General features: G+C 38.1%; 1 protein-coding gene across 3 annotated transcripts; it reads left to right on the forward strand.

The window, feature by feature from the left end:
• Nucleotides 1–435: 435 nt before the first annotated feature.
• CDC7 (cell division cycle 7) lies at nt 436–27,679 on the forward strand. 3 transcript variants are annotated; one of them, XM_037045474.1, is made up of 13 exons: nt 437–527; nt 616–716; nt 1,241–1,418; nt 8,203–8,286; nt 9,902–10,037; nt 15,203–15,296; nt 15,381–15,523; nt 16,465–16,717; nt 17,363–17,458; nt 18,180–18,358; nt 19,165–19,247; nt 21,418–21,567; nt 26,734–27,679. In XM_037045474.1, exons 3-13 carry the CDS (start codon nt 1,304–1,306, stop codon nt 27,123–27,125), a joined length of 1,725 nt encoding a protein of 574 aa, XP_036901369.1. In that variant the 5' UTR covers nt 437–527; nt 616–716; nt 1,241–1,303; the 3' UTR covers nt 27,126–27,679. The 3 variants fall into 3 exon arrangements, with proteins under 3 accessions (XP_036901368.1, XP_036901369.1, XP_036901371.1); XM_037045473.1 differs by lacking the exon at nt 616–716 and having other exon boundaries at nt 436–527; XM_037045476.1 differs by lacking the exon at nt 437–527 and having other exon boundaries at nt 716–802.

Below are 27,679 nucleotides of genomic sequence, written 5' to 3' on the forward strand. Positions count from 1 at the left end.
GCTGACTGAATGACACTGGGCTCATTTCTGTTAATACAACCATAAACAACCAGCAGTTTCTTTTTCTGTGTTTTTTAACGGAGAAGTAGGGCATTCAACAAAAAGAAGTAAAAGCAGGGAGTCAAAGTGAATCTTGTATGGAGAGTGTCAAATGTCTTGTGCAACCACAATATGTTGGGATGTATTAATTCAGGACCTGAGACCTCTGTTTCTGAATTATCTTCTCTCTTTAAAGTTGTGTAGAATAACCAAGTTTACGGTTGACTCTATTTTTCAGCGAGGGATTACCCAGGGTTTTATTTCTGTAACCGATTTTGGCTGGACACCGCCTCGGGGAACTAACCCAAACCCTGTGCGCAAGCGCCCAGTACCGTAAATCTGAGCGCCGAGAGTTTTACACTGCGCATGAGCAACTAGAAGCAGCCGGGCGGGAAGTGTTGCGCAGGCGCGTTTGGCAGACTCGCCAGCGCACTTGAAGCAGGTATCCAGGCGTCTGGGGAGTCGCAGAAGTCGTATTCCCTTAAACCGTGAGTTCCCAACGGCGTTCCATGGCGCGGAATTGTGAGGGATTAGAAGTGAATTACGGATCGTGACTTTGGTTTTATCTCTGCGCAGTATCCCTGACCCCTCCTCCTAGGATCCCGCTGGCCTGCGGCGGGAAAGTCGTACGCCTGCGCACTAAGCATCCCGTCCGGTCTCGGGTCTGAGAGTGTAAGGTCCCCCTCTGGTGGGCTCGCGGTCAGCACTGGCATAGGGATCCCCCATTCATTCCCATTTCCCTTCTTTCCGGCGCTCGTGACCGGTACGGTGTCAGTTCTCCATCAGCTTGCATGGGGCCTTGGACCAGCTTCCTGGCGCCCCCTTTCATTAAACACACGATTTCCGCCTGTCCTCTTCTCAGGTCAAACCGCTCTCCCCACTAAGGGCCTATCCCTGGCCCTCTTGGGCCAGAGGCCTGGTGCTGGCGCAAGGATGGTCCCCGGCTTGCCTCGTCCGCATGCCCACAATCCGGAGGCTCCCCCGACTAGAAATTCCCCTTAGGGCTCTCTGCTGATATTTCTGGAAGATGAAAGTGAATTAAATCGAATCCTTAGAAACGGCCTAGATTTTTCTTCGTTTGGGGGTTTTAACATATGGTTCATTTTTAAATGTTTGCCTCTTTGGGGGCAGTGGCATATTTTAGTGCTGGTTCAATGAGTGATTTAAACTTCTGTCTTCTCCGGTATTCTAATTTTCACAGCTGCTTTGCTTCCCCTGTGGACATGACCCCTTAGCTAGCATTTTGCATACCAATTGTTTTGTGATGGAGTCGTCTTTGGGAATTCAGATGGATGAACCCCGGGCTTTTTCTCCCCTGCCTGACCGGTTGCAGGCCGATGGCTCGTTAAAAAAACATGAGCAGAATTCTAAGCTACCAGGTATGTATGTAATTTCAAAGATGTACAGGCAATTCTGTAATTTTGATTATTTTTAAAAACACAGAACTTAAGTGAGTTGTATGTATAAATAAAAGCATTTTTGCAAATCAGTAAAGCTTCATAAGATCTAGATTTAGGACAGATTTTAGATATAGATTTAGAAATGACATGGATTGTAGTCCAACCATGTCATTTTTACAGAGGAAGTTGCTTCTAAGTATTAGTGATTGTCTAAGAAAAAAGTTTTGTTGAAACTCAAACTAGAAGTTCTTTCCTCCTAGACCTATGTTCTTATGTCTACTCACCACATTACATTAAGCTTGGATTTAGGAATTGACATTGGAGGGATTTTCACTGAAGTATGCAAAAGCAGTATTCAATGACAAAAATACATGAAATGTTTATAGCAGTAATAAAGCACTATATCTCAGTATACATCATGCAATGTTATTTGGCCCTAACCCACCCAGACCTTGAAGTGAGGAGAAGGTCAAATAATTCCTGATCTTTTTTTAAAAATATTTTATTTATTTATCTTTAGAGAGGAAGGGAAGGAGAGAAGCAGAGAAACATCAATGTATGGTTGCCTCTCCTGAGTCCCCTGCTGGGAACTGGCCTGCAACCCAGGGGTGTGCCCTGACTGGGAATCGAACCTCGATTGTGTGGTTTCCAGGCCCGCGCTCAATCCACTGAGCTATACCAGCCAGGGCAAATAATTCCTGATCTTGTACACTAAAACATACACCTTCGTTTCTGCTCTAGCACAGTGCCTGGGACATAGTAGATATTTAATAAATATTTGGCTAATAGAGTTGTTCAAGTTAACTATATTTTTGTCTAAAAGGTAGGTAAATATTTTTCTTAAGCATATTTAGTGCTTGTCCAAAAGATATTAATTTTGAGTATTTGTCCATTTGTCCTTATACACACACTGCAAAATAGACTTGGACCCTATCCTAGAAAAATAGGGTATCACATGCTTTTGATTTCTGACTAAAACTAAACTCCCCTGTCAAAATGAGTACCCTTTTTGATGTCCCTATTTTTGGTGATGAAAGCCACTGTTACCCCATTTATTTAAGCTTGAAACTTTAGAGTAGTCTTCACCTTTTTTTTGTATTAGCTTCCCATATCCCGTCACTCAACTTTATCTTTTTTTTAAGTGTGTGGTGTTACCTCTTCTTCCCAGTCACACTTCTAACACATTAATTCATCCCCTTATACTTTGCTCTTGAATTACAACAAATTTTCTTACCTAATCTGCCTGTTTTCACCCTTTTTTATCCTCTAATGCATCTTATACATTGCACCTAGACTAATCTTAAAATGCCACTTTCATCCAGTTTCATGGATGCTATCCCACTTCCCTTTCATTTTCTTGCAATTATCTGTTTTTTATGGCCCAGCTTTCCCTAATTTCATTTGACACATAGTAATACAGTTATTGTATTATTTTTCTTGTATTGTTCAGCAGTCTGTATTTTGTCCCTTCAATTATACTATGAACTCCTTGAAGGCAGTTAATCCTATAGCTCATCGTTTATGTTGTATATTACGCAGAATGTATGAATGGTCCTAGCATTATGTTCAGGGGAAATCTAGTATGCTAATATTATAGAAATCTGGGAAATAAAGAGTGGGGCAAGTTTTATTCCACATTTTTTAAGTTTTGTGGCTCTTATATAACTGAACACTATGAACAGTACCTTTGGTAATTTATAAGATGTTGAAAATTTTTTTATACGGTTATAAAAGCTAAGGTTGTATCAGAAACATAACTTCAGTAAGGAGAGTAAAGCTGATGGGGTCCAGGCATGTAACTGTCTCGTGATCTAACATGATTTACTTTTTCTTGATGGAATTACTTTTGAATGATGGGACTTTTTTATATATTCTCAGAACCTAATAGTCTTCAGCATACATGGGTAGGTGCTTGAAAATATTGAATGAACGGTTTAATGCAAGGATATGAAGTTAAATACTTAGTATAGTGGGTGAATAGCATGGCCCTGCAATAATGATACGGTGACTTAGTTTTTAACAGGATCACTTTGGCGGCTATGTTGTAAGACTCGGCCAAAGACCAGCAACGATGAAAGCAGGGAGCATGGTTAAGGAGGCTGTTGCTATAAGAAAGCCAACTTGGATATATTATGTAACAGAAAAAAACAGAAGCCTAAACCTTCATGTATAAAATACGGACATTGAAATAATTTTTTGTAGCTTGTGGACTTTTTACAGTCTTCCCTCAGTCCTCAAAGTATATATATTTAGTGGTCTCTGCCTTTAGTTTTTTCTGGCTTTTTTTTTTAAAGATTTTATTTATTTATCTTTAGAGGGGAAGGGAAGGAGAGAGGAAGAGAAATATCAATGTATGGTTGCCTCTCACGTGTCCCCTGTTGGGAACTGGCCTGCAGCCCAGGCATGTGCCCTGACTGGGAATCAAACCGCGATCTTTTGATTCTCAGGCCCACACTCAATCCACTGAGCTACACCAGCCAGGGCGTTTTTTCTGGCTTTTGACATGAATGTTCTCTTCTGCTCTCTGCTTTCATCTCCCACTTCAGAATTTGAGGATTTTTGCATTTATTTTGATTGTCAAAAAGTTTTATTGTGTAATAATGTTTCGGTAGTAACAGGAAACCTTAATGTAAACATATTTAGAGTTTTGTAAAGGTAGGTAAGTACATAGTGAGTAGTTTTATGGGAGCACATTAAGTTTACATAATCATTCATATGGCTTGTGAATAACTAACTATTCTTATTACATATTTTTTTTTCTTTTAATTTTTTTAAAGATTTTATGTCTTTTTAGAGAGAGGAAAGGGAGAAAGAGAGGGAGAGAAACGTCGATTGGTTGCCTCTTGCAAGCCTCCAACTGGGGAACTGGCTTGCAACCCAGGCATGTGCTCTGACCTGGAATCGAACTGGCGACCTTTTGGTTTGAGTGATGACGCCCAACCCACTGAGCCACACCAGTCAGGGCTTATTGCATATGTCTTCTTTCTGCTGATTCTAACAGCTAACCAGTATCTCTAATTGTCAGCTCATGTTTATGCAAAGGGAAATTCCAGAATGTGCAACTCATGGAAAACTGTAGACTCTTATAGCTAGAAAGTAAAGCTCATCTCATGTAAATCCTTTCTTTTACAAGTTAAGAGCTGAACACTCTGTGGTTTAATGATAGGAGTTAAGTCCAGATCTTTTAGATCCCAGGCTTTCTTCTATATCAACGCTGTCCAGTAGAAGTGTCTGTGGTAACAGAAATGTTTCTGTGTTGTCACGTGGGGCTAGTGTGACTGAGGAAATTAATTTTTAATTTTACTTAATTTAAATTATTTTAAACTTGAATAGCCACATGAAACTAGGGGATGGTGGCAACTCTGTCATCCTACTACAAAGCTTTTGGTGTTATTAATCATTGTATGCAATAACAACACATGCACATAAACACCTCAATACATTTAATAGTAAAAAAGACCACAAACAAGGTTCCTACAATATTTCATTGTATCTGAACATTGCTGAGTGTTAGGTATGGCATTTTACCTAGTACTCAGAAATGCTGCCACTTGTACTATGGCACACGACTTCACCTAGAATTTTTTCTTTTATACGTACATAGTTATTTTATACTTATTTTCTAGTAAAAGTCTTTTTTAGACCTAATTAGACAAATAATTGTATATCTCAGGTATGGACTTAAAAAGGAAAAGAGCCCTGGCTAGTGTGGCTCAGTGGATTTAGCACTGGCCTGCAAACCAAAAAGTCACAGGTTCTGTTCCTGGTCAGGGCACATGCCTGGTTTGCAGGCCAGTGTTTCTCTTCCTCTTTTTCTTTCTCCCTTCCCCTTTGTCTGAAAATAAATTAATCAAATTTTAAAAAAATAAATAGGAAAATAAACTTTTTAGCTGTGTCTCTTCTGATTCACTTTTTGTATGCCAAGTTATTAATTTATTTTGCCCCTCACAATATTGTTCTCTATACATTACTGTTGCAGAATTTCTTTTGATGAATTCATTTTTTTTAAAACCATTGTTAATGGGTCCTTAACAAGAGCCCAGTTGTTTGGAGCATGCCTACATTTGACTTCTTCTTCACCTCTACTGCTCTTCCCTACCACTGCTTGGCACTTAAGGGATAAATATGAATGCTTTGTATGGCTTCTTGGATTTATGAGTTACACCTATTTTGTTAGTTTTGATGCTAGCCAACAATCGTAAGTTGCATCCCAATTTCAGAGTTATTAAAATGTATCTTAGAATCAAAGAAATACACTATAAAAAGTACTATCAAATTGAAAGGCACCCATGTAGTCCCTTTCCTGTGGCTGGAATTTGAAGCTGGTCGAAACTGCTAATGGAAAGATTCTAATGGACTGTGGCAACTGTGACTTATAAAGCCTGCTTTTCACCCCCAGGCAATGGTTTTGGTTTCTTGCGTCAAGTGTGGTAGCTGATAGTGAGGTAGTTCCTACTGTCTTAGGCTTTAGATGTCATTCTGTGTGACATCTAAACTTTAGGGGGTTTTTGTTTTGTTGTTTGTTTTTTTTTACAGCTATCTCTGAATTGCCATAAGGATGATAATTATTTATTCATTCAACAGATGTGCCAGGCACTGTGCTAAGATCTGCATGTACTGTGGGAATTATACAGACAGGGAACTTTTATTGTTGGACTTTATATTCTAGTGGAGACAGCAGACAGCAAACAAATAAATAGGATAATTTCATAGTAGATAAGTATTCTGAAGACAATAAATAGGAAGGTGTGAATAATGGGAGAAATGCTAATTTGCATAGGATGTCAGAGGAGACTGATAACTGAGCCAGCCACATGAAATCATAAGGGAAGAGGATTTCAAACAGAGGGAATAAAATAATATGAGCAAAGTCCTAAAGAAATAGTAATGTAAATAACTACTAACAACAAGAATTATCACTGTCATTCATTTAATATTTACTATGCTCCAGGCATTGTGTTAAAAGTTTCTCTTACATTATGTATGTTAATTAATCTTCAGTATCTCAGTGGCATGGATACTGTTATCCCCTTTTTTATACATGGGGAAACTAAGGCTCACAGAGGTAAGTTGTGTGCTCAAGGAAGGTCATACCAGCTGGTAAATAAGGGGCCAGGATTTTAACTTAAGCTGTCCATCTCCAAAACTGGTACTTTTAATTACTGTTACATTGCCTCTTGTATTGAGATGATGAAGCTTTTCCAGCCCACTGATAAAGTAGAAGAGGGGGTTGAGGGTAATTTAAGTAAGTATTCCTATTTTCCTAAATGGACTAATAGAGTGGAAAGAATACTGAACTAACCTGCTAATTATTCTCCAGCTCTTAATGTTCTCCCAATCTCAAAATTATCCACTTGTCATCTTCCTCCTTAAAAACTTTATGTTGAAACTTAGATTCTCTGCCTTTCCCTTCCTTGGCCACACTGAATTTCATTATCCCCGCCATCCTACTCTACCCACAATAATCTATGCCTTTTTCTTTTCCACATCTTTGCATACATGGTTCCTTCCTAAAATAAAATGCCTTCTTCTACATTTGCTACTTGGTGAGCATTTCAAAATACAGCTTAAGTTTCTTTGTACCTTCCCAAGTATTCATTTTTCTCCCCCCTTCTACCTAGTAATACATGTGTTCCTCTATTATTACAGTTCTCATCTTGTATTAAGAGTGTCTCTTCACTAGAGTAAGCTCTTAGAGAACACGGGTTGCACCAATTTGTTCATTTTTCAAAATATGGCCTTTGCATAGCATTTGTTTAAACACAGTGTTTGTTAAAAGTGAGTCAAGAGATGTTGGCTATACGTCTGTGAGTTTGGGCATTGAGATTTAACTTCCTTCCCATCCCCCTCTTCCAGGGAGAGGGGGGTGGGTTGGGGGGGGTTCTTTATCTGCAAAATCAGGGTAATGGTTTCGGTTTTGCCAATATCACAGTGCTGTTGTGAAGATCTAATTAATTAATTAGATCTAACTAATTAATTTCAAACACATGTGAAAGTGTTTGAAAATGTCTTTAACTATTACACTGTGTAGAGTATTATGATAACTTAAAAAGTAGCTGATGCTTGGCCTGGACATTGGGATAAAATCTGATGACTGAAGAGTATAGTTCTCTTTTGTGTCCAGTAGTTTGTCACATTCTCTGTTATTGCCTCTCATTTTAATTATGTATCTTTTTGTAAAAAGCTTGTTTTTATTTAAAAGTAGCAATTTATCTGCTGTCAAGGGTAGAGGATGCTGTTGGTAATAGGACAATTTTTAAAAAAAAATCTTTTTTGACATTCCCAAGAGTCTTAGTAGACCATCACTCCGAGGGAATATAGTGACTATACAATACATAAAAGTTTCCCAAGCCTGTAAGATTTTGTATGTTTGGGGGAAGGAAATAGTTTTCAAGAAGATTGTATTGTGCCCTTATCATGCCATCTAGTGATCATAGCACACAGTGTTTAGTTATTTTTTAAATTTAGTTTCTTCATTGTGTAGTACCACAGGTAACGGCAATGTATCTGTTAGGTTGTTGTAATTCCAGAATAGTGGAAATTCTGTGTGTGTGATTCTGGGACTTACTCAGTTTTGTCTGTTAGTTCAAGAGGTGTATGTGAGTTATGGCGACTTGATGAGCTTTTAATTATTCTATCATGATTGCAAGGCTTCTACCTGTTTATTTGTAACAGTTCATGTTTTAGAACTTATTTGAGTTGTAACTTAAAGTATAAGATATTCTCTCGTTAATTGTAACTGTAAATTCTTTTTCCTTGGTAGGTGTTAAAAAGGACATCGAGAAGCTTTATGAAGCTGTCCCGCAGCTTGGTAATGTGTTTAAGATTAAGGACAAAATTGGAGAAGGTAATTGGGGATGTATTTTATTACCTTTTTAACTTTTTTCCCCCTTGGTCTGTTTTCCTTGTTTTATTTTGATGTTTATTATTATTTCTTATTAAAAATATACTCCTTTTTAAAATACTAAGATCATGTTTATATTACTGTATTGTAATTAGTAATATAATGGTAACAGCCTCCCCCTGCTCCCCAGAAAGAATGGCAGAATAAATATTTATAGTCCAACGAACAGTCCTATTTAATCTTTATAGTTTTATGTATATTACTAATGATAATTAATTACTAAAAATGAAAAACTTAAGATTCAGATGGGGATGTTTGATAAAAACAAGCCAAATCTTTTTCCTCTTTCTCTGTTGCCAATAGGTAGAATTTGTACATTGTAACATACATGAAACCTAAGATGGCAAAATGATGAAAATAAAGTGGTATAATATTTATAGGATGGTCAATATTAACATAAATACCATTGACTGAATGAAGGGTGAATTCGGCAGACGGATGTGAAGGGAATGAGAGGACAAACGATAATAGTTTTTTGATGGTTATGTTGAAAAATGTCTAAATATTCAAAAACTTCCATATACTTCATTGCTTGCTTTTTACAAGGAAAATGTCAGAACAGAAAAGTCAATGGTGGCAGAGAAATTAGAAGATGAAATGATTTGGGATATAAGAAGTAGGTCTTCAGCCCTGGCTGGTGTAGGTCAGTGAATTGAGCGCGGGCCTGCAAACTATGCGATCGAGGTTCGATTCCCAGTCAGGGCACATGCCTGAGTTGCAGGCCAGTTCCCAGCAGGGGACTCACAAGAGGCAACCATACATTGATATTTCTCTCCTTCCCTTCCCCTCTAAAGATAAATAAATAAAATCTTTAAAAAAAACAACGAAGTAGGTCTTCACACCTTTTTTTCTTCTCTTTTTTGAACACAGACTTAGTGTGCAAAAACTTTGTTCTGGAAAGCAGTGGTGTCCTAACAAATAGATAACTATTTCTGAAATGAGTAGAGGAGGAGTGTGCCCTAAGGCTGAATAAATTTGGGGACCCTAGGGTGTGTAGTTGTTTCGTTTTCGGTTATTCATAGTGAATACATTAAAGGCTCTGGAGAATTTTGTAATTAAAAAAAAACTATCAGTTTTTTAACTCAGTATTTCTCAAGTTTAATTGATTACTGAACCTTTTTTTTCTCTTTAGTTTAATGCTAAATTTAAAAGACCAGGTGTTTTGGGAGGTTTTTTTCCTCCTAAGACTACTATCATCTCTACCTCTAATAGTCCAGTATCCAAATCTTAAAGCAATTCCAAATGACAGTATGGTGGAAAAATGGTCGTTGGAGCGGGTTGTGACATGATGTGGCTCTAACCCACTCAAACATTGACGTTAGAGCTTTGGTTTAATTAATTCCGTATCCCCTACACAACTGAGGACAGTTAAGACTGTATTAAAAATTGAAAATAAGTTGTAGTTACAGATGTGTTTGCTCTTTGTGTTTATTAAAATATTAATGATACATTATGATAATTGTATGGGTTCTAAACAGTTTTTATGATCTTTTTGGCATTGTTTTATTAACATTTTTTTAAAATCAAATATTGAGAAACCTAATAAATTGTTTTACAGGCACTTTCAGCTCTGTTTATTTGGCTACAGCACAGTTACAAGTAGGACTTGAAGAGAAAATTGCTCTAAAACACTTAATTCCGACAAGTCATCCTGTAAGAATTGCAGCTGAACTTCAGTGCCTAACAGTGGCTGGGTAGGTAATTTAAAGACATTTTAATTGAACTGCCTGCGTATAATTTTTAAGATGTTTAAGTAGTACCTAATAGGGGTAGTAATGTTGTCCATTAATTAAACATATTCCTCAGTCAGATGTTTCCAATTTGCTAGTACTTTTCCTCTGACCTTGGAATATAGTTAGTTAAAATACTAATTTTGGTGTTGATTTTGCTTGAGGCTGAGCTTGACTTCTTTTTTTTTTACTGCTTTTTCCCCCTCATCTTCCTGCCAAATCATAAACATTGGCATTGTGGTCTAGATATTTTTTAAAATGTAGGGACTCATGTTTCACATCTCGTCTGCTATAGACAGCCTCATCTCATCATTTATTTTGAGCAGCCGAATAAATTTTAACTACATTTTCTGGTGTGTCTGTCTCATTGGTCTCTCTGCTAGTTTATTGTTATCAACATACGGACATGATCAGGCATCTCTTATCCCCTCTGTACTGCCATCCCACTTCCAGCTGCTCCATCATTTTTTTTTTTTTACCCTTTGGCAGTCAGACTTCTCAAAAATTGTCTCCACGTGCTGTTTTCCACTGCCACACCCCCCTTTCAGTGCACTTAGATGTGGTTGCTCTTCTCTGAGCTAAACTAAATCTCCTTTAGGTAGAGTCAGCCATGACTTACTTTTGCCAGTTCCTGTTTCTGTTCACATGAACTCCAGGCAGTGTTTAACATAATCGATTTGAACCTGTCTTTTGAGTTCTATACTGCCACATCTTTTTTTCTTCCTGCTTTATTTGAACTTTCAATTTCAGTGTCCATGGCCAGTTCTTCTGCTACCTGACGCCTGAATGTTGGAGTTACTAAGTGCTTGGTCCTGGGCTTGATTTCTCTAGACCCTTCCTAGACTCTAGGATCATGTACTTCCACATGACTTTAAATACACAGTAATGATTCCCATAAGATATACCTAGACTCAGACATGTAAACTGTGGATTTTTATATATGCACCTGCCTATTTGGCATTCCACTTGGACACCTAATAAACACCTCAAACATAATATGCTGAAAACTAAATTTTAATCTATCTTTGCCTACCATAAAAAAATCATATTGTAACAACTGGTATTCATGTGTCCATCGCAGTGAATGGCACCACCATCTCTAGCCAGTTGCTCAAGCCAAAAACCTAGTAATCATCCTCAGTTTCTCCATTTTTCTTCTAAAGCACATTTAACACCAAGTCTTGGCCATTTTGCCTCCAAAATATATCTAAAAACTCATCCACATCTTTCTATTTTCTCAACCACTTCCTTAGGTAGTAGCTTGCCTTTCTTTCTTCCCTTAATCCCAAGGTTGCAAAACAGCCAGAATAATCTTTTTTTAAAATATATTTTATTGATTATACCATTACAGTTGTTATATTCCCCCCTTCATTCCCCTCCACCCACACACTCCCTCCCCCACCATTCTCCCCCCCTTAGTTTTTAACCACGTGTCTCAAGTTCTTTAGATTCTATATTTCCCCTACTATTCTTGCCCTCCCCCCTATCTATTTTCTACCTACCATCTATGCTATTTTCTGTACCTTCTCCCCGCTTCTCCTCCTCCCACTCCCCTGTTGCTAACCCTCCATGTGTTCTTCATTTCTATGGTTCCACTCCTGATCTAGCTGTCCTCTTGGTTTGCTTTTGTTTTAGGTGTGGTTGTTAATAACTGTGAGTTTGCTGTCCTTTCACTGCTCATATTTTTCATCTTCTTTTTCTGATATAAGTCCCTTTAGCATTTCATATAAGGGCTTGGTGATGATGAACTCCTTGAACTTGACCTTATCTGAGAAGCACTTTATCTGCCCTTCCATTCTCAATGAAAGTTTTGCTAGATAAAGCAATCTTGGCTGTAGGTCTTTGGATTTCATGACTTGGAATACTTCTTTCCAGCCCCTTCTTGCCTGTAAGGTCTCTTTTGAGAAATCCGCTGACAGTCTGATGGGTACTCCTTTGTAGGTGACTGTCCCCTTATCCCTTGCTGCTTCTAGGATTCTCTCCTTCATTTTGGTCTTGGCTAATGTAATTATGATGTGCCTTGGTGTGTTCCTTCTTGGGTCCAACTTCTTTGGCACTCTCTGAGCTTCCTGGATTTCCTGGAAGTCTATTTCCTTTGCCAGACTGGGGAAGTTCTCCTTTATTATTTGTTCAAATAAGTTTTCCACTCGTGGCTGTTTCTTTCCCCCTTCTGGTACCCCTATAATCCGGATGTTGGAACGTTTAAAGATGTCCTGGAGGTTCCTAAGCCTCTCCTCATTTTTTTGAATTCTCATTTCTTCATTCCTTTCTGGTTGGATGTTTTGTTCTTCCTTCTGGTCCATTCCATTGATTTGAGTCCCAGTTTCCTTTCCATCGCTATTGGTTTCCTGGACATCTCCCTTCATTTCAATTAGTTTAGCCTTCATATGTTCCTCTAATTTGTGACTATAATCAACCAGTTCTGTGAGCATCCTGATAAACAGTGTCTTGAATTTTGCTTCTGAGAGGCTGGCAATTTCTTGGTTGCTAAGAGTTATCGGCTCTGGGACTTTGAGTTCTTCTTGTGCCATCTTTTGGGCTGTTCTTGACTGTTAGGTACCAGGATCAGAGCCCTAGGTGTTCACCAGAGCAGGGCAACTCAGTTGCTGGGTTGTGACGCTGTATGTGGTGGCGGGGTCTAAGAGGAGCAATGGCACCCATCTGCCGCCTCCCGCTGCGGCCCCCACAGGAGCGGCAGCTGCCACCGTCACCGGAGCCCGAGTGTTTCGTCCCACTGCACTTGAGTGTGCCACCGCTGTCAGCCCTCGCCCCCTGGGGCCTGCGCGGTCCGTCTCACTAGGCACGAATGTGCGACCGTGGTCAGTCTGCCCCACACCCTGACTGGGTCCAGGCCACTTGCACGCCTAGGTCGGGGGATCTGTCCTGTCCCACCCTGCTCCGATGCTGGCTCTGCCTCCCAGTTGAACGGTTAGTTGTAGTCGGACTTCCATATAATTCAATTTTCTGTTCTTTGGCTGTGTCTTTGTTCTCCAAACCTTTGTTGTATTCAAACTTGGTTGTGGGAGAAAGCACAGTGTTTCCACCTATGCCTCCATCTTGGCGGAAGTCCCAGAATAATCTTAAAAATATAAAAATATGTATGTGTGTAATATAAATTGCATACTGTTATTTCAACCACTTAAAATCCTTCAGTGGTTTCCCAGGGTACTTTGAAAAAAATCCAGCTGTGTGTCATGCCAGTTTTCCTACCACCCTTGCTGTGCTTCAGTTTTTTTAGTTTCTCACATTTGTCTCAAGAGCTTTCTAGCCTCAAGGGCCACCACTGCCCATACTGTTTTCTTCAGTCAAGACTTCACAGTGCTGACTCCTCTTCTGAGCCAGAGTGGCACCACTTCAAAGAGGTCTTTCTTGAATTACATTAGATTCTGTTTTTTTGTTGTCACAGCACCTTCTTATCTCATTTAAAATTCTAATAATCTTTTACTATTTGTTACCTTGTTTATTATCTGGTGGTAAACTTGATGAGGGCAGAAATGTTCATTTTAATTCACCATTGCATCTCTAATATCTAACATAGTGTCTAGCAATTAACAGTGCCCGTTAGATATTTATAGAATGAACAAGCTTATTTCTTTGTTTCATCCTTCCATGTATTGTAAAAGACAAGAGGATGAGGTGGCCTTCCTAAGGCATGATTGCAGACATCCCCGTACCTTGAATGAGATCACTCCTTTTTCCATATGCTAAGTATCTCCCTCAACCACTTTTTCTTTCCCTGAACTTGCACGCTAAAAAAATCTTTATGTGATCTTGCCTCCCTTTTAGCTTCTGCACTGATTTTTCTTCTTTTCTTTGCCACATATTTCGGGCAAATTGTCTTTATGTTCTAATTCTTTTGTATTCTCTTTTCCCTCTTTAAATCCTTCTTTACCTCTTCCTTTCCACTTAATTTGCTCTCTGAAAAGTTACTGGTTAATTCCTCTTTGCCAAACTAAAAGCCCTCCCTCTGCTCTTGCTCTCTGACCTCCCTGCTGATCACCTCTTCCTTCAAAATTCCTCACTTGGCTGACATCTCTCTCTGGGCTTTCTGCCCTTTCCTCCTTACTTTGACCTTCAACTTGAGACTTTTCCAGAGTTAAATTTTCTCTTCTCTAATCATTTTCACTGTTTTTTTGCATCACTTCTCTGCAGTTAATGTCACTGACTTTTCACTTAAGATTTGGTACTATATCTTGAAACCTTTATCAATATGATTAGGTCATGGTTTTGAAACTTCTTTTTCTGGTTTCTGTATGTTTTTTATTGGTATTCGTGTTATTTTACTCGGGCTGAAAGCCATGGAAATCAACTTAACCTGTTTTCTTCCTCCTCCTCCTCTTCTAATGAGATGCACTGTACATCGTGGTTAAAAGAGTATAGATCTTGAGCAAACTCCCTGGATTCAGATCCTGGCTCCATGACATACCGGTTTAATGGGGAACTTTCTTCTCTGTGCCTCAATTTCTTTAGAAAAAGGGGAGGAAATGATATCATCGTTCTCTTAAGGTTGTTGTGAAGATGAAGTGATTTTGTTAATAGATGTGAAGTGCTTAGATTCAGAGCTTGGCATATAGTGAATGCTTAATAAATGTTAACTTTTAAAATTTACTTATTACTCATACCATCTTATCTGCTACTAATCTTATTCTTTTTTAAAATTACTTTTTAAATTTATTTTTAGAGAGAGGGGAAGGGAGGGAAACAGAGAAACGATTGGTCGCTCCCTGCACGCCCCCAACTGGGGACCTGACCTGCAACCCGGGCATGTGCCCTGACCAGGAATCAAATTGGTGATCTTTTGGTTTGCAGGCTGGCACTCAATCCAGTGAGCCACCAGTCAGGGTGTTAATTCATTTTCATTCACCTTTTTTCACCCCTCCAATTAAAAATAATTATGTCATGTTTGAATTGTTATAGTAACCTTATAAATGGTGATATTTTTGTTTTTTAAAAAATCTTTATCTTGTACAAGTCAGTTAAATGTATATACTGTCCTATATGATGATAGTTTTAAATCAGTCTTCTAGCATTATTTATGCATTGCTGGAATTGCATTTTAAAAATACAGGCATAAAGTTTTTGGTTTATTTGACCTTTCCTCTAAAGTTTGCTGTGCATTTTTCCACCAGGGGACAGGACAACGTCATGGGAGTTAAGTACTGCTTCAGGAAAAACGATCACGTGGTTATTGCCATGCCGTATCTGGAGCATGAGTCCTTTTTGGTGGGTTTTGATACTTCTTGGATTTTTATTAACTAAATACATAATTGAAAAAATTTTATGACCTTATTTATAACTTTATTTTAGGACATCTTGAATTCTCTTTCCTTTCAAGAAGTACGGGAATATATGTTTAATCTCTTTAAAGCCTTGAAACGTATTCATCAGTTTGGTATTGTTCACCGTGATGTTAAGCCCAGCAATTTTTTATATAATAGGCGCCTGAAAAAGTAAGTATGGAAAGTTACCAGAAAATACACTTGAATGAATTTTGTACTGTGGGGTCCATCTCCTACACATAGAATATAGTTCAGTGACCATGCACAGGTTTTTTGCCTGTTTCACATTTTTGTTGTGGTTGGGGAAGGGAAGTACAATGAAGAAGATCAAGTATTAGTAAAGCAGTGTACATCATTAGAGGTTCCATGGCTCAAAGAAATGGTGCTCAGTTAAAAGAAACTTAGAAAGTATCTAGTCCTTTTTAACCTCACATATTTCTCTTTATCACTGGGCTTCATTTTTGTTTTCTGGTGAGTGAGGCGATTAGACACAAGAGAGCCAATTTCCTGTTTTAACACTAGGTTCTGTATTTATATCTTTTATGATGATTATATATACACATAGAGGTATTAAAAACTTATATATTGCTGTTCATTCACTGGACCATATTAAGTATGGTAAGAAGAATAGAACTATAACTTATTTCCTTGGACCCTTCTACTGCTGAGTTTTATCTTAAATTTAATTAAATTAGATTTTAAATCTGTGGTTTTAATATTTGTCTTTTAAGCTTGTTTAATTGAAAAATATTTGCTATGATAACATCTCTGGCACCTTCAAAGAAGAAAGGATTGTATTTATATCCTGCATTCTTTGTCTTCCTGATCAGGAGGAGCCATTGGAAAAGACAAAAGATTTCTGTGTGTGTGTGTGTGTGTGTGTGTGTGTGTGTGTGTATGTATGTGTGATATCTTTCCTTAGTTTTCAATTCTTGTTAGCTACTAAATTTTTATCTTGTTTGTAAAATTTATTTTAATTTTTTTTAAGAACATTATAAATTCTCAATTGGTCACCAAAAGAATTACAGTTTCTGTATGAATGTAGAGTATATTATGATGTTAACTAAGGTTTAATTATTACAGAGAACTAAAAACTTACTTTTGTTTCTTAGGTACGCCTTGGTAGACTTTGGCTTGGCCCAGGGAACCCGTGACACAAAAATAGAGCTGCTCAGATTCGTCCAGTCTGAAGTTCAGCAGGGAAGTTGTTCACAAAATACATCACGTGTAATCACTGGAAACAAGATTCCATTGAGTGGCCCAGCAGCACCTAAGGAGCTGGATCAGCAGCCCACCACAAAAACTTCTGTTAAAAGGCCCTACACAAATACACAAATTCAGATTAAACAAGGAAAAGATGGAAAGGTTCTACCTCTTCTATTTCTTAAGTACTAACAGGGTTTCAGAAATGTACTTCTTCAACCAACAGAGGGAGATATAATACTAGGATAATACTTGCAATTTAAAATGATTTTTACATTTGTTATATGGCCAATTGATTATATTTTTTCTAAGATTTATAATGGGTTATTTTTCTGTTTTATTATTTTTTTGCTTTCCTATTTTAAAACTGAAATTTACTTGGTAGATTTGTGATGTCTTTGTCATTGCAATTACATTATATAACGGAAACGGAAAATAATAAATTTTCCCTGCATGTTTTAAAGTTCAGATTAATTATCCTTTTTAGAAGAAAGCGATAGTTACAGGGGAAAAATTCTGAAGTGTCTATCTCCATTTTAGCTGCACAGCAAAATATAACATCCATGCAAGTGGCTTTTGCATTTTTTTATTTATGTGTATTGGACTGTGATAACATTGTATGGGTGTCGAGAGTTCTGTCTAGACTATTTTCTCCTTTCACAGAAGTGTTTTGGTGTCTAAGAATGACTTGGATGCAGCTGTTTTTGTTTCGTGTCACTTAACTCTTTCAAAACTATGGCAGAGTACAGCTGGCAGAAAGTGTTACAGATGTAATCCTTATTTTCCTTGTTTTTGTTGGTATTGTAGGATGGATCTGTAGGCCTTTCTGTCCAGCGCTCTGTTTTTGGAGAAAGAAATTTCAATATACACAGCTCCATTTCACATGAGAGCCCTGCAGTGAAAGTAAGTAATGTAGCTTATTAGTGCCTTCATCAGCTAGTCATACACTGAGGAAAATTCAGGGAATGGCTAGATTAGCATTTATTAGGAAGTTTTTAAAGTAGAATTTTGCTTTGGCAGAAGGTATTGCTTACTTTGAGTATCTAGTCAACACTTTTATCTAGGGTTTGGGGGTATTTTTTCCAAAAACTTCTGGTGGGATTTTTTATTAACTGACTGTTACTGCTCTTTGTCTAAAGGAACATTTGGATCATTCAGCCCTTTTTTTCTCTCACTGGTGAGAATGTGAGCTCCCAACAACGAACATGTTTCTGATACAGTTGGTAGTGTAAAGACATTGTGAAGTGTATAAAATTGTCACCAGTGCTGAATTATTTTAAATTGAAGAGATCCTGTCACAGCTAGCTAGCAGGAGCAACAAATTACAACTCTGATGTTAGCTGCTGTAATTGTGCAGTTTACAGTTCTGAAATGGAGTTAGACACTAGCACGTAACTTATGTAAGTCAAATATTTACCAAACTTGGAGTAATTAGTAAATTTTAATGCATTTATTCAGCAGGAAAACCTAAAATACCTTAAATGTTTTAATAGACAAGTATCTGTTTACTTGTCTATTAAAAGCACATTCAGCAGTTTTAAAAGTTACGCATTTTGCTGTAATAGCATTGGAAGGCATCCTGTGAAATGTCATGAAAATAGAAAATATGACTTTTCTTTTACAGCTTATAAAGCAGTCAAAGACTGTGGATGTACTGTCTAGAAAGTTAGCAGCAAAAAAGAAGGCCGTTTCTACAAAAGTTATGAATAGTGGTGTAACGAAGAAAAGCACCGGTCCTTGCCCAGCTAGCCAGACCTGTGACTGTTATGCAACAGATAAAGTTTGCAGTATTTGCCTTTCAAGGTAACGTGCTCTGATGGTGCTATAAAATCACCACCATGCTGCTAGACAAGATTAGAAATTGTACTGATTTGGTTAGACAGTTGATTCAGTGAGTGAAAGTGAGTAACGGTCCTGTGAGCTACACAGGCACTGATGGAGAGCAACACCTTGAAGAGCAAATGATAACTGTTGTCATGTATGGTTCATTTGACTGCGTATGCTCTTTGGAAAACACACTTGCCCTTATATTTTGGTGGAGGAATAGTCTTTTTGGAATCTTAGAATTGTACAGTGTTCTTGTTGGTTTAATTTTTTGTTTTCTTTCTTTATTCCTGCCAGTATAGAATGACCAGATCTGAATAATAGAGCTCTTCTCCCACTTCCATCTCCAGCTCTTTGCCACGTAAATTTTTCTTTTCCTTCAGGATGTGGCTTTCTTGAGCCTTTCCTGATTAAATCAATAAATGAATTAATAAGTATATTAGTGAATAAGTATATTGCTCCAAATAGAAGTGAATTTTCATATCTCTGAATTCCTATTGAACTCTGTTTTTCTATTTTGGCTCTTATTATCTTTTACCTCTTTTTATACCTGGAAGTGACCTTAAAACCTTTCTGGAATAAGTCCTGGGAGCTAGTAGAAGATGGTGGAGAAAGATGTGTGGAAGCAAAATTTAGGATTTTCATTGCATTGGATTATCATTGACTTTATAATAAATTCTATTTATATAGATATCAAGGCAGAATATACTGTGAACTGAATGGAGAAGTGTTAGTTTTGGTCTTAAATAATTTAACATAACTCGAAAACTTATTTTGTCATCAAGGCGGCAACAGGTTGCCCCCCGGGCAGGCACGCCAGGGTTCAGAGCTCCGGAGGTCCTGACCAAGTGCCCGGATCAGACTACAGGTATGCCGCACTAGAAATACAGGACCCAGATATAACTTGTATTCCATTTTATGATCTTGTCTGTTTATGATTAAATTCTGAGCTGTTCTGCTTTTAATTATGTAAGTGGTTCTACAGTGCAGTATTCACATTTTTAAGGACAATACTGTTTATTAAAGTTTCTAATTCTAATTTTTTAAACGATTTTTAATAGATTACATTTTTCTTATCTTTTTACGAGATGATTTTACTAGGAATTTTGTTAACATCTTTATGGGGGAATAAATTGTGTTTAGTAGTCTTTGCTAACCTAAGACTCGGCAGAGTTTTATCTGTTTGCCTAATACCTGAGAACTTTTCTGTGATACACATGCGATTGTGTGTTTTATGTACATTATTTTTTGTTATTTTGAAAAGGTATAATAGCATTAAAAAGGTTTTTGAAAAATAAAGTTGTCATGGAGCTGATACCCAGAAACATCCCAGTGAATAAGTGAATCCTACTGTTCACCTGGATTGTGGATGTTAAAGAAATGCTCGTATTCATTGTGTGTGTTCCGTGTCTGCTAGTGATAGAAAAAATGAGCGAAGCTATCTGCTCATACTCTAGTAAGGACATTGTCAAGTAATCATGAAATAACCCAGTGAGTGTGGTTATAAAACTTTATACAGTATTTTAGGGCTACCTAACTATCCTTACCTGAAGGGGTTTTGGAAGAAAGTTTATGAAGAGTGAATCTCTGAGAAGACTGTAAATTGGGGTGGGGTTGGCAGTGAGGCATGAGCAGAGGAACCCATGAAACAGCCACATGGGTTGTAGGGTAGCCACATGGGATTCAGAAGTTTAGTGTGGCTAGAATGTAAGGCAAAAGTGGAGGAGTGACGAGAAATAAACCTGAAAAGAGGCAGACAAGGTCAAGTCACACTTGTTAAGTGGCTTGGACTGTATTCTGTAGGTGTTAGGAAGTTATAAGGGGAAAGAGATGGTAAATTTTCTAGGTGGATTGTTCTGGCACGTGTGCAAGAGAGGATAGACTTGGGAGAGTGGTGGCCTGCAGCGGTCCAAGTGAGAGGATGAAAGCCTGAATGAGACCATTAGTAATAGGAATGGAAAGAAGAAAGTGAATAATTGGAAACGCAGAGCCTAGTGGATGTGTGGGTATGGGAGTTGGGTGCAGGGTGGTCAGGGGAAAGGCATCTGGGATGTTTGTATCAGACAGATTCTGAGCCTGGGGGACTTGATGGGTGCCAGTAACCAAGGTGGAGACTAAAGAAGCAGTGACTAATTTATAGAGAAGTATAAGGCTGGGGAGTAATTGGTTTGAGATATCCAGATAGAGATGTCCAACAAAATGAAAGTAAATCTTAAGCTCTGGGAACTCTGCTTTGGAAGTTCATTTGGGGTTGTCATTATATAAATGGTAGTTGAAGCCATGAAATGGATGGGCGAGTAAGGGGAAGAGGTTGGAGCTCTGGGGACCTCAGCACTTAAGGCTTCCAGAAACCTCTGAAGGAGCAGGCAGAGGTACAAAGGGAACGAAGAAAGGCAGGTGATATAGTGGCCACGGGAATAGAGAGTAAATGTGATGATACTTGGAGCCAACAATTAGGAGACATGTCCCTACAAGGAAAAAAAATGTTTTTGAATATGAGGCTGAGCCGGTCTTAATTTTAACCGCCAGAATTCTGGAGAATGAAGTTTCTGTAGTGAAAGGGTTAGCACCTGGCTGAAGAAAACCTACAGCCATTCAATACTTTTCTCTAAAATGTACCATTTTTACTACTGTGATGTATAATTTTTGAGGAACATCTAGATTTTTCCCCACATAGCTATTTTTGGATTTTTTTATCTTCTAAAATGGTTTTCTAAGGATGAACTTTCTTTTAAATTTACCAAGAATGTTACTCTAGGAAGAAAAAAAACCATTGTATTATGTATTCAAGATATTAGGTAAAAGATTCTGAATCCTGAAATTACATTAAAAGCATCTGGGGAACTTAAAAAAAAATGGATGCCCAAGCTCTACTCCAGAACAATTAAATCAGAATCTCTGAGGGATCGGGCCTGGGTATCAGAATTTTGTAAAGCTCTCAAGATGATTTGGATGTACACTAAAGGTGGAGAGCTATTAAATGTAGACGATAACCTTTTAGATTTGGGGATTTTTAAGAAGTTTGTTTTCTGTTACAGCAATTGACATGTGGTCTGCAGGTGTCATATTTCTTTCTTTGCTTAGTGGACGGTATCCATTTTATAAAGCAAGTGATGATTTAACTGCTCTGGCTCAGATTATGACAATTCGTGGATCCAGAGAAACTATCCAAGCTGCGAAAACTTTTGGTAAGCAGTTTTAGATTATAGAACAAAACAAATTCAGTTGCTTCTTTCCTACAAATTACTGTACTTAATAAATTATGAAATTCTCTTTACAGATAAACATTCTGTATTCATAAAGTTCTTTCATGTTAGAAGTTTTTTTAAATGGGCTTGCTTTCTTTTTTTTTTTAATTTTATCTATTTATTTATCTTTAGAGGGGAAGGAGAGAGGGAGAGAGACATCAATGTATGGTTGCCTCTCATGCGTCCCCTGCAGGGAACTGGCCTGCAACCCAGGCATGTGCCCTGACTGGGAATCGAACCTCGATCCTCTGGTTTGCAGGCCTGTGCTCAATCTACTGAGCTACACCAGCCAGGGCCATGTTAGAAAATTTTTCATCATTACTATGTATCTAATTATTTAATCTTATCAAACACACAGTGCTACACTTCTTCAGTATTTAAAATTTAACTGTATAATCTTAAAAGAATAAGGAATAAAATCTTAATTCCCTGTAGTTGACTTTATTGCATAAATATTTTAATACTATTTTTAGATTTGCTTATTGTGTCTTTAATCATTGGGTGCTTTGGGGCCCACTTTAAACGATCTTAGTCTATACTAACAAGTAAACATTTAATTTATAATACTGTGTAATAAGGCTGATAATAAAATGTGTGTTAGTTGTCAGGTTTCTTGGGGTTAGTGTAACAGAAGAAAATGAACAGAACACCTTTACTGATGTAGTTGTGTTGTAAGTATACAAGGTGGGGGACTGCAAAAAACCCCAGAATTATCTGTTGGAGGGCAGGCCCCTTCTAGTACATACTTACCCCACTAGGTGAGTGTGCTAAGAACCTACCTGTATCAGTGTATTAAGCAGCTGACATTGTTGTGAGAGGCTGTATTATGCTTCAGTGAATTTGTTTAAAGACTCTTCAACGTGCTTGCCTGTTTTATCATGGGTGATTAATGACTACACCTGCTCACACCACAGTGAGTGAGTGTTCAGTTTTTGACCAAAAACGGCATGCTCCCATGCCTCACTCTGTTCATCTAGTCTTGCCCTGGGCAATGAAAAACTCCCCAAAGGGAAATGTTTTCCCAGTGTGGAAGAGGTCAAACAAACAAACTAAAAAAAACAAAAAACAGAAGCACTAAAAAGGCATCAGAATCCACAAGTTCAAAAACTGTTCCGAGCAATAGGAAAAAATGTCTTGGTAGGTGTATTGCATCAGATGGAGAGTACTTTGAAGATGACGGAAGTTTAAATATATAAGAATAACTTTTTATGAATTCTGGGTTTTTGGGTCCCCCTGGTATATTGGACACAGGAAGTCATCTCTTTAGCTACAAAGTCTTGTAGCCCGAGACTGGAACATACAGTGTCCATAATAGGGCACCTGAGAATTATCTCAGCCTTGCTCTGGCCAAAACCCTGAACTCAAATGCCCGCCTTGTGTTTATTCTCCACGCACAATTATGTTAATACTTTCCAAAGGGGACGGGTGTGACTGAGTCAGCATGTCACCACGCAATATAAAACACCCCTATGGGACAATTTCCACCAGCCCACTTCAGGAGTAGCTTGGCTGCTTCGTGCCCAGGCCCAGGATCATCAGGTTTTAATCAGGGTGCAATCAGAATGATCGGATCTGATTCAAGAAATACATATGCTTGATGAAAAAACAAATGAGTGAAATAACAAATGTATTTCTTCTTTTCCTCTAAAATTGAATTTAAAACACTACAAAAAAAAGAAATACATGTGCTTATCTCATCCCATCTGTTCCTGGAAAATATGACTTGGGAAAATATGATACATAGGAAGGACCCAGGCTTGTTAGTTTAAAAATAAATTTTTTTTAAAAACTAACAGATTTGGACCAAGACCCACTTCTAAGAAAATAATTGTCCCTTAGGTACCAGCACTGTGGTCTGATTCACCAGACAAGCCTAGTGGTGGTTTTAAAGAAAGCCTTGTAATAGAGGCTTATCAAGAAATGTTTCTGCAGCAAAGTCAATCCCAAATTACACCTTTATTGCACCTGTTAAAAGAAAAATTACTACTTTTCCTTTACCCTCTTCCCTGTCCTCCCACCCACCTTTCTCTGTGGTAATCACTTTGTGTCGCCTGCATCTCTGAGGGTATGGTTGTTTTGTTTGTTTTTTGCATAATTCTTTTGCCTTTTTTACCCTGCACCTCCTCTCTGACAGCTGTCCGTCTGTCCTCTGTATCTCTGTGAGTCTGTTTCTGTTTTGTTTGTTAGTTTATTTTGTTCATTAGATTCCACATATGAATGCAATCATATGGTATTTCTCTTTCTCTGATTGGCTTATTTCACTTAGCATTATGTTCTCCAGGTTCATCTGTGCTGTTGCAAAGGGTAGATTTCCTTCTTTTTTATGCTGCATAGTAATCCATTATGTGAATGCACCACAGTTTTTTTATCCACTCATCTACTGATAGACACTTGGGCTGCTTCCAAATGTTGGCTATTATAATTAATACTGCAGTGAACATAGGGGTGCACATATTCTTTTGAATTAGTGTAAATACCCCAAAGTAGGATCACTAGGTGAAAAGGCAGTTCCATTTTTTATTTTTTGAGGAAACTTCATATAGCTTTTACAGTGGCTGCACCAGTCTGCAATCCCATCAACAGTCAACAGTGCACTAGGGTTCCCCTTTCTCCACATCCTCACCACCTCTTGTTCATTTGTTGATAATAGTCATTCTGCTGACAGGTGTGAGCAGATAGCTCACTGTGGTTTTAATTTGCATTTCTCTGATAACTAATGATGTTGAGCATCTTTTCGTGTATCTACTGGCTATCTGTATGGCCTCTTTGGAGAAGTGTCTACTCAGGTCCTTTGCTCATTTTTAAACTGGGTTGTAAAAGAAAATTTTAAGGAAACTAGGGTGAAGTAATACATACAAAGGAAAAGTGATCATAATGGAAAGCAAGATTGATACCTTTGAAATTGTATTCTTACATGAGTTTTTTATTCTCAACTGATTAAGAAAACATATCTACTATCGAGTAACTTCATGAGAAATTTTTACATGTCTCTCAGGGAACACCAAAACATTTTGTTGAAGAGCTGAATCTCCCCCATCTGTAGTCACAGTTATTATGAGGACCAACAGTGGAAGTGGAGCATCTGACACAAAAGACATCCCAGGGCTAGTGTCATGTAGCAGGCAAAGGCTTTTAGAGATCTGTTGTTGTGGCTCTCGTTCTCCTGTTTAAACAGTGATGCTGTGTAGCGCTTGTCTTAGTTTGGTTGGTATGACTTCTGTAGTTATGTCAGCCAGATCTTACTATCAGTTTTGCATACAGGACTCAGAACTTTAGCAGTCATGACTGTATTATCCTCTACGATGTAAAGAAATGACTTGCCTAAGATTAGCAGTAACAGTGCTTCTAATTCTCTTGTCTTGTGTGTAACCTGCCCCAGTGTCCTTAGCCAATAGACTGCGCCCCTTGATAGATTGTCATTAAGTTGAGTTGTGTCAAGTAAATTCAACAGGTGGCCCAGGTCAGATGGCATGGTTGGTTGGAGCGTTGTTTCCTACATCCAAGGGTTTCAGGTTTGATTTCCAGTCAGGGCACATACCTAGGTTGTAGGTTAGATCCCTGGTCAGGGTGTATACAGGGAGCAACCAGTCAGTGTTTCTCTCTCACATCAATGTTTCTCTCTCTTTGATGTTTGATTTAAACATCAAACATGTTTGATGTTTAAATTACTTACCCAGAATAACGAGTTCTTTCTTTGGATATATAAAAAAATAACTTAGACATATTATGTAACTTGGGGAGATGCTGTAACATATAGTGTTAATTATTTCGTTACTTCAGAGTAGCCTATAAAGGAATAAAGTCATACGACTTCTCTGGCTGTAATTTTCTGGAGAGAATATAAATGATAAAATAGATTTAAAAATAAAAAAAGATGGCGGCATGTATCTTCAACCAACGTAATTTTTGGTCATTTGTTTCCTTTGTCTTGTCCCTGCCGGCCAGGCCATGTCTCCTTTTGTCTCCTCCCTCAGTCCACCAATCCAGCAGTTGTACCGGAATGTGTAAGAGTAACTTCATATTATCCAGAGCTACATTAGTTAATTGCTTTAACAGTCAGCATTGTTAACAAATACCCCAGAAAGGAACCTATATGCTGTGCTACTCATTTAGAGCCACATTTCTAAGGAAATGCAAGGCAAATACATTACTGCCTATTTGCATGCTTAACCTATTTTTGCCTAATAAGAATCCTGTTGGGAAATTGTTTCAAAGACTTATTTTTAAAAACATCTTGTTTGTGTGTTTATTTATTCAGAAATATTTACTGGGACTTTGTGTGTACCAGATATTATTGCTGAGTCTCTGTTTTGTTAGTACTTAAATTCTAGAAGGAGAGACAAAATAAACAGATATAACCATCATGTGCATCGGTAGTATTGAGAACGATAAAAGGGGAAATGGAAGGAAGAGGGCACAGCTATTTTGGATAGGTCAGTCAAGGACAGCACCTGTAAGGATGTGGTATTTGAACAATGGTGTGAGAGGCTGAACAATTGCCTCTTTGTCCAGGCCAGCAGTCATTAATTGAGAACCTAGTGTGTGCCAAACTCGTCTAGGTTATGGGGAATCAAAGATAAATAAGATAGTCCTTGTCTTCAGAGAGCCCACAGTCTGCTAAGAAAGGCAGGCAAATGTTTACCAGTTACAACACAGGGTAGCAAAAGTAGTAGACATCTTCACAGGATGCAATAAAAGTTGAGAATGATCAACTCTCTGAGAGGGTCAGGCTTCACAGAGGTAATTCTTGAGCGGAGTGGAGTATCCTGGGCACATGGGGGAGAGCAGGGCACCCTGGCCAAGTCAGGAACCATGTAGTCAAATTCATATAGAAGCTGCAGCTGATTAAAGACTGCAGAAGGATATGATGAAGCTAGAGAAGTTGGCAGAGTCAAGTGAGTCCCTATCTTAGTAAGTCACTACTCTGTCTTACTATCTACCACTTAATGATTTGACCTTCATAAAACACAACGTAATATAGCATGTGGTGTTCTCTTTCATACTCAGTATAAATATATCCACAAAGCAATGGTTGGACTTGTATAATGCATAGGAAAGAGACTTCTGGTTTATTCAAATAATATATGTGTAATTTTTCTCTTTTAGGCAAATCGATATTGTGTAGCAAAGAAGTCCCGGCACAAGACTTGAGAAACCTCTGTGAGAAGCTCAGAGGTACAGAGACTAATGCTCCCCAAGTAACAAGTGATACACAGGGATCTGCTCATGACCCAGCTGTTCCGGAGAAGACTGAGCATAAAGCTTCTCACCTCAGACAAACACCTCAAGCACAGCACTCAGGAAATTCGGTGTATAAAGCGCACAGAAATGGCTGTGGGAGTTGTTGTGATTCGAACGCTACCAGTTTAGAAGGTTGGGACAGGGTACCTGATGAAGCTTATGACCTGCTCGATAAACTTCTGGATCTAAATCCAGCGTCAAGAATAACAGCAGAAGCAGCTCTGTTGCATCCTTTTTTTAAAGATATGAGTTTGTGATTATTGTTCTTCATTTAATGTTTGCTATTGCGTATTGTGGAGTGAAAGAGTTCTTTGTATAGCATAAGTTATTCATTAGAGAGCAGGGCAAGATGGGTAATTTATTTTAAAATTTTAGTATTTGCTCTCTTGGCAGGTTATAAAACATGGATTACAATTACTTGTGCCTGGGATAGTTCTTTGGACTAACAACACAGCCTTTGAGTTAGATCTACCCGAGGAGAAGCAGCACTTTAGTTTCCTAGTTACTTGTCATTGCCATATGCAGTTTCAGCCTAGTACCTAGGGTTTCAAGGTGCAAGTTTGAAAATTAGTGGATACGTTAGGGGTTAAACGACCCAAAAGTCTTGCCTTATTGGTTTCTTCAAACAGTGAGCTGTGCATACCTTTGGAAAACTCACCTGGTACTAGTATTGTAACCATTCTGTAGGTTAGATAATTTCCTCTTGTAGAGGCATATGTTATAGCTGTTGAGAACACTAAAAAAAAGAGAAAATGTTTGGGGGGTATCAGTTGAATTGAATTTATCCATTTTAAAAAGTATTTTGTGAAAG

The sequence above is a fragment of the Sturnira hondurensis genome, unplaced genomic scaffold (genome assembly GCF_014824575.4).
Source record: "Sturnira hondurensis isolate 20B ecotype Veracruz unplaced genomic scaffold, ASM1482457v3 Scaffold0004322, whole genome shotgun sequence".
Taxonomy (NCBI): domain Eukaryota; kingdom Metazoa; phylum Chordata; class Mammalia; order Chiroptera; family Phyllostomidae; genus Sturnira; species Sturnira hondurensis.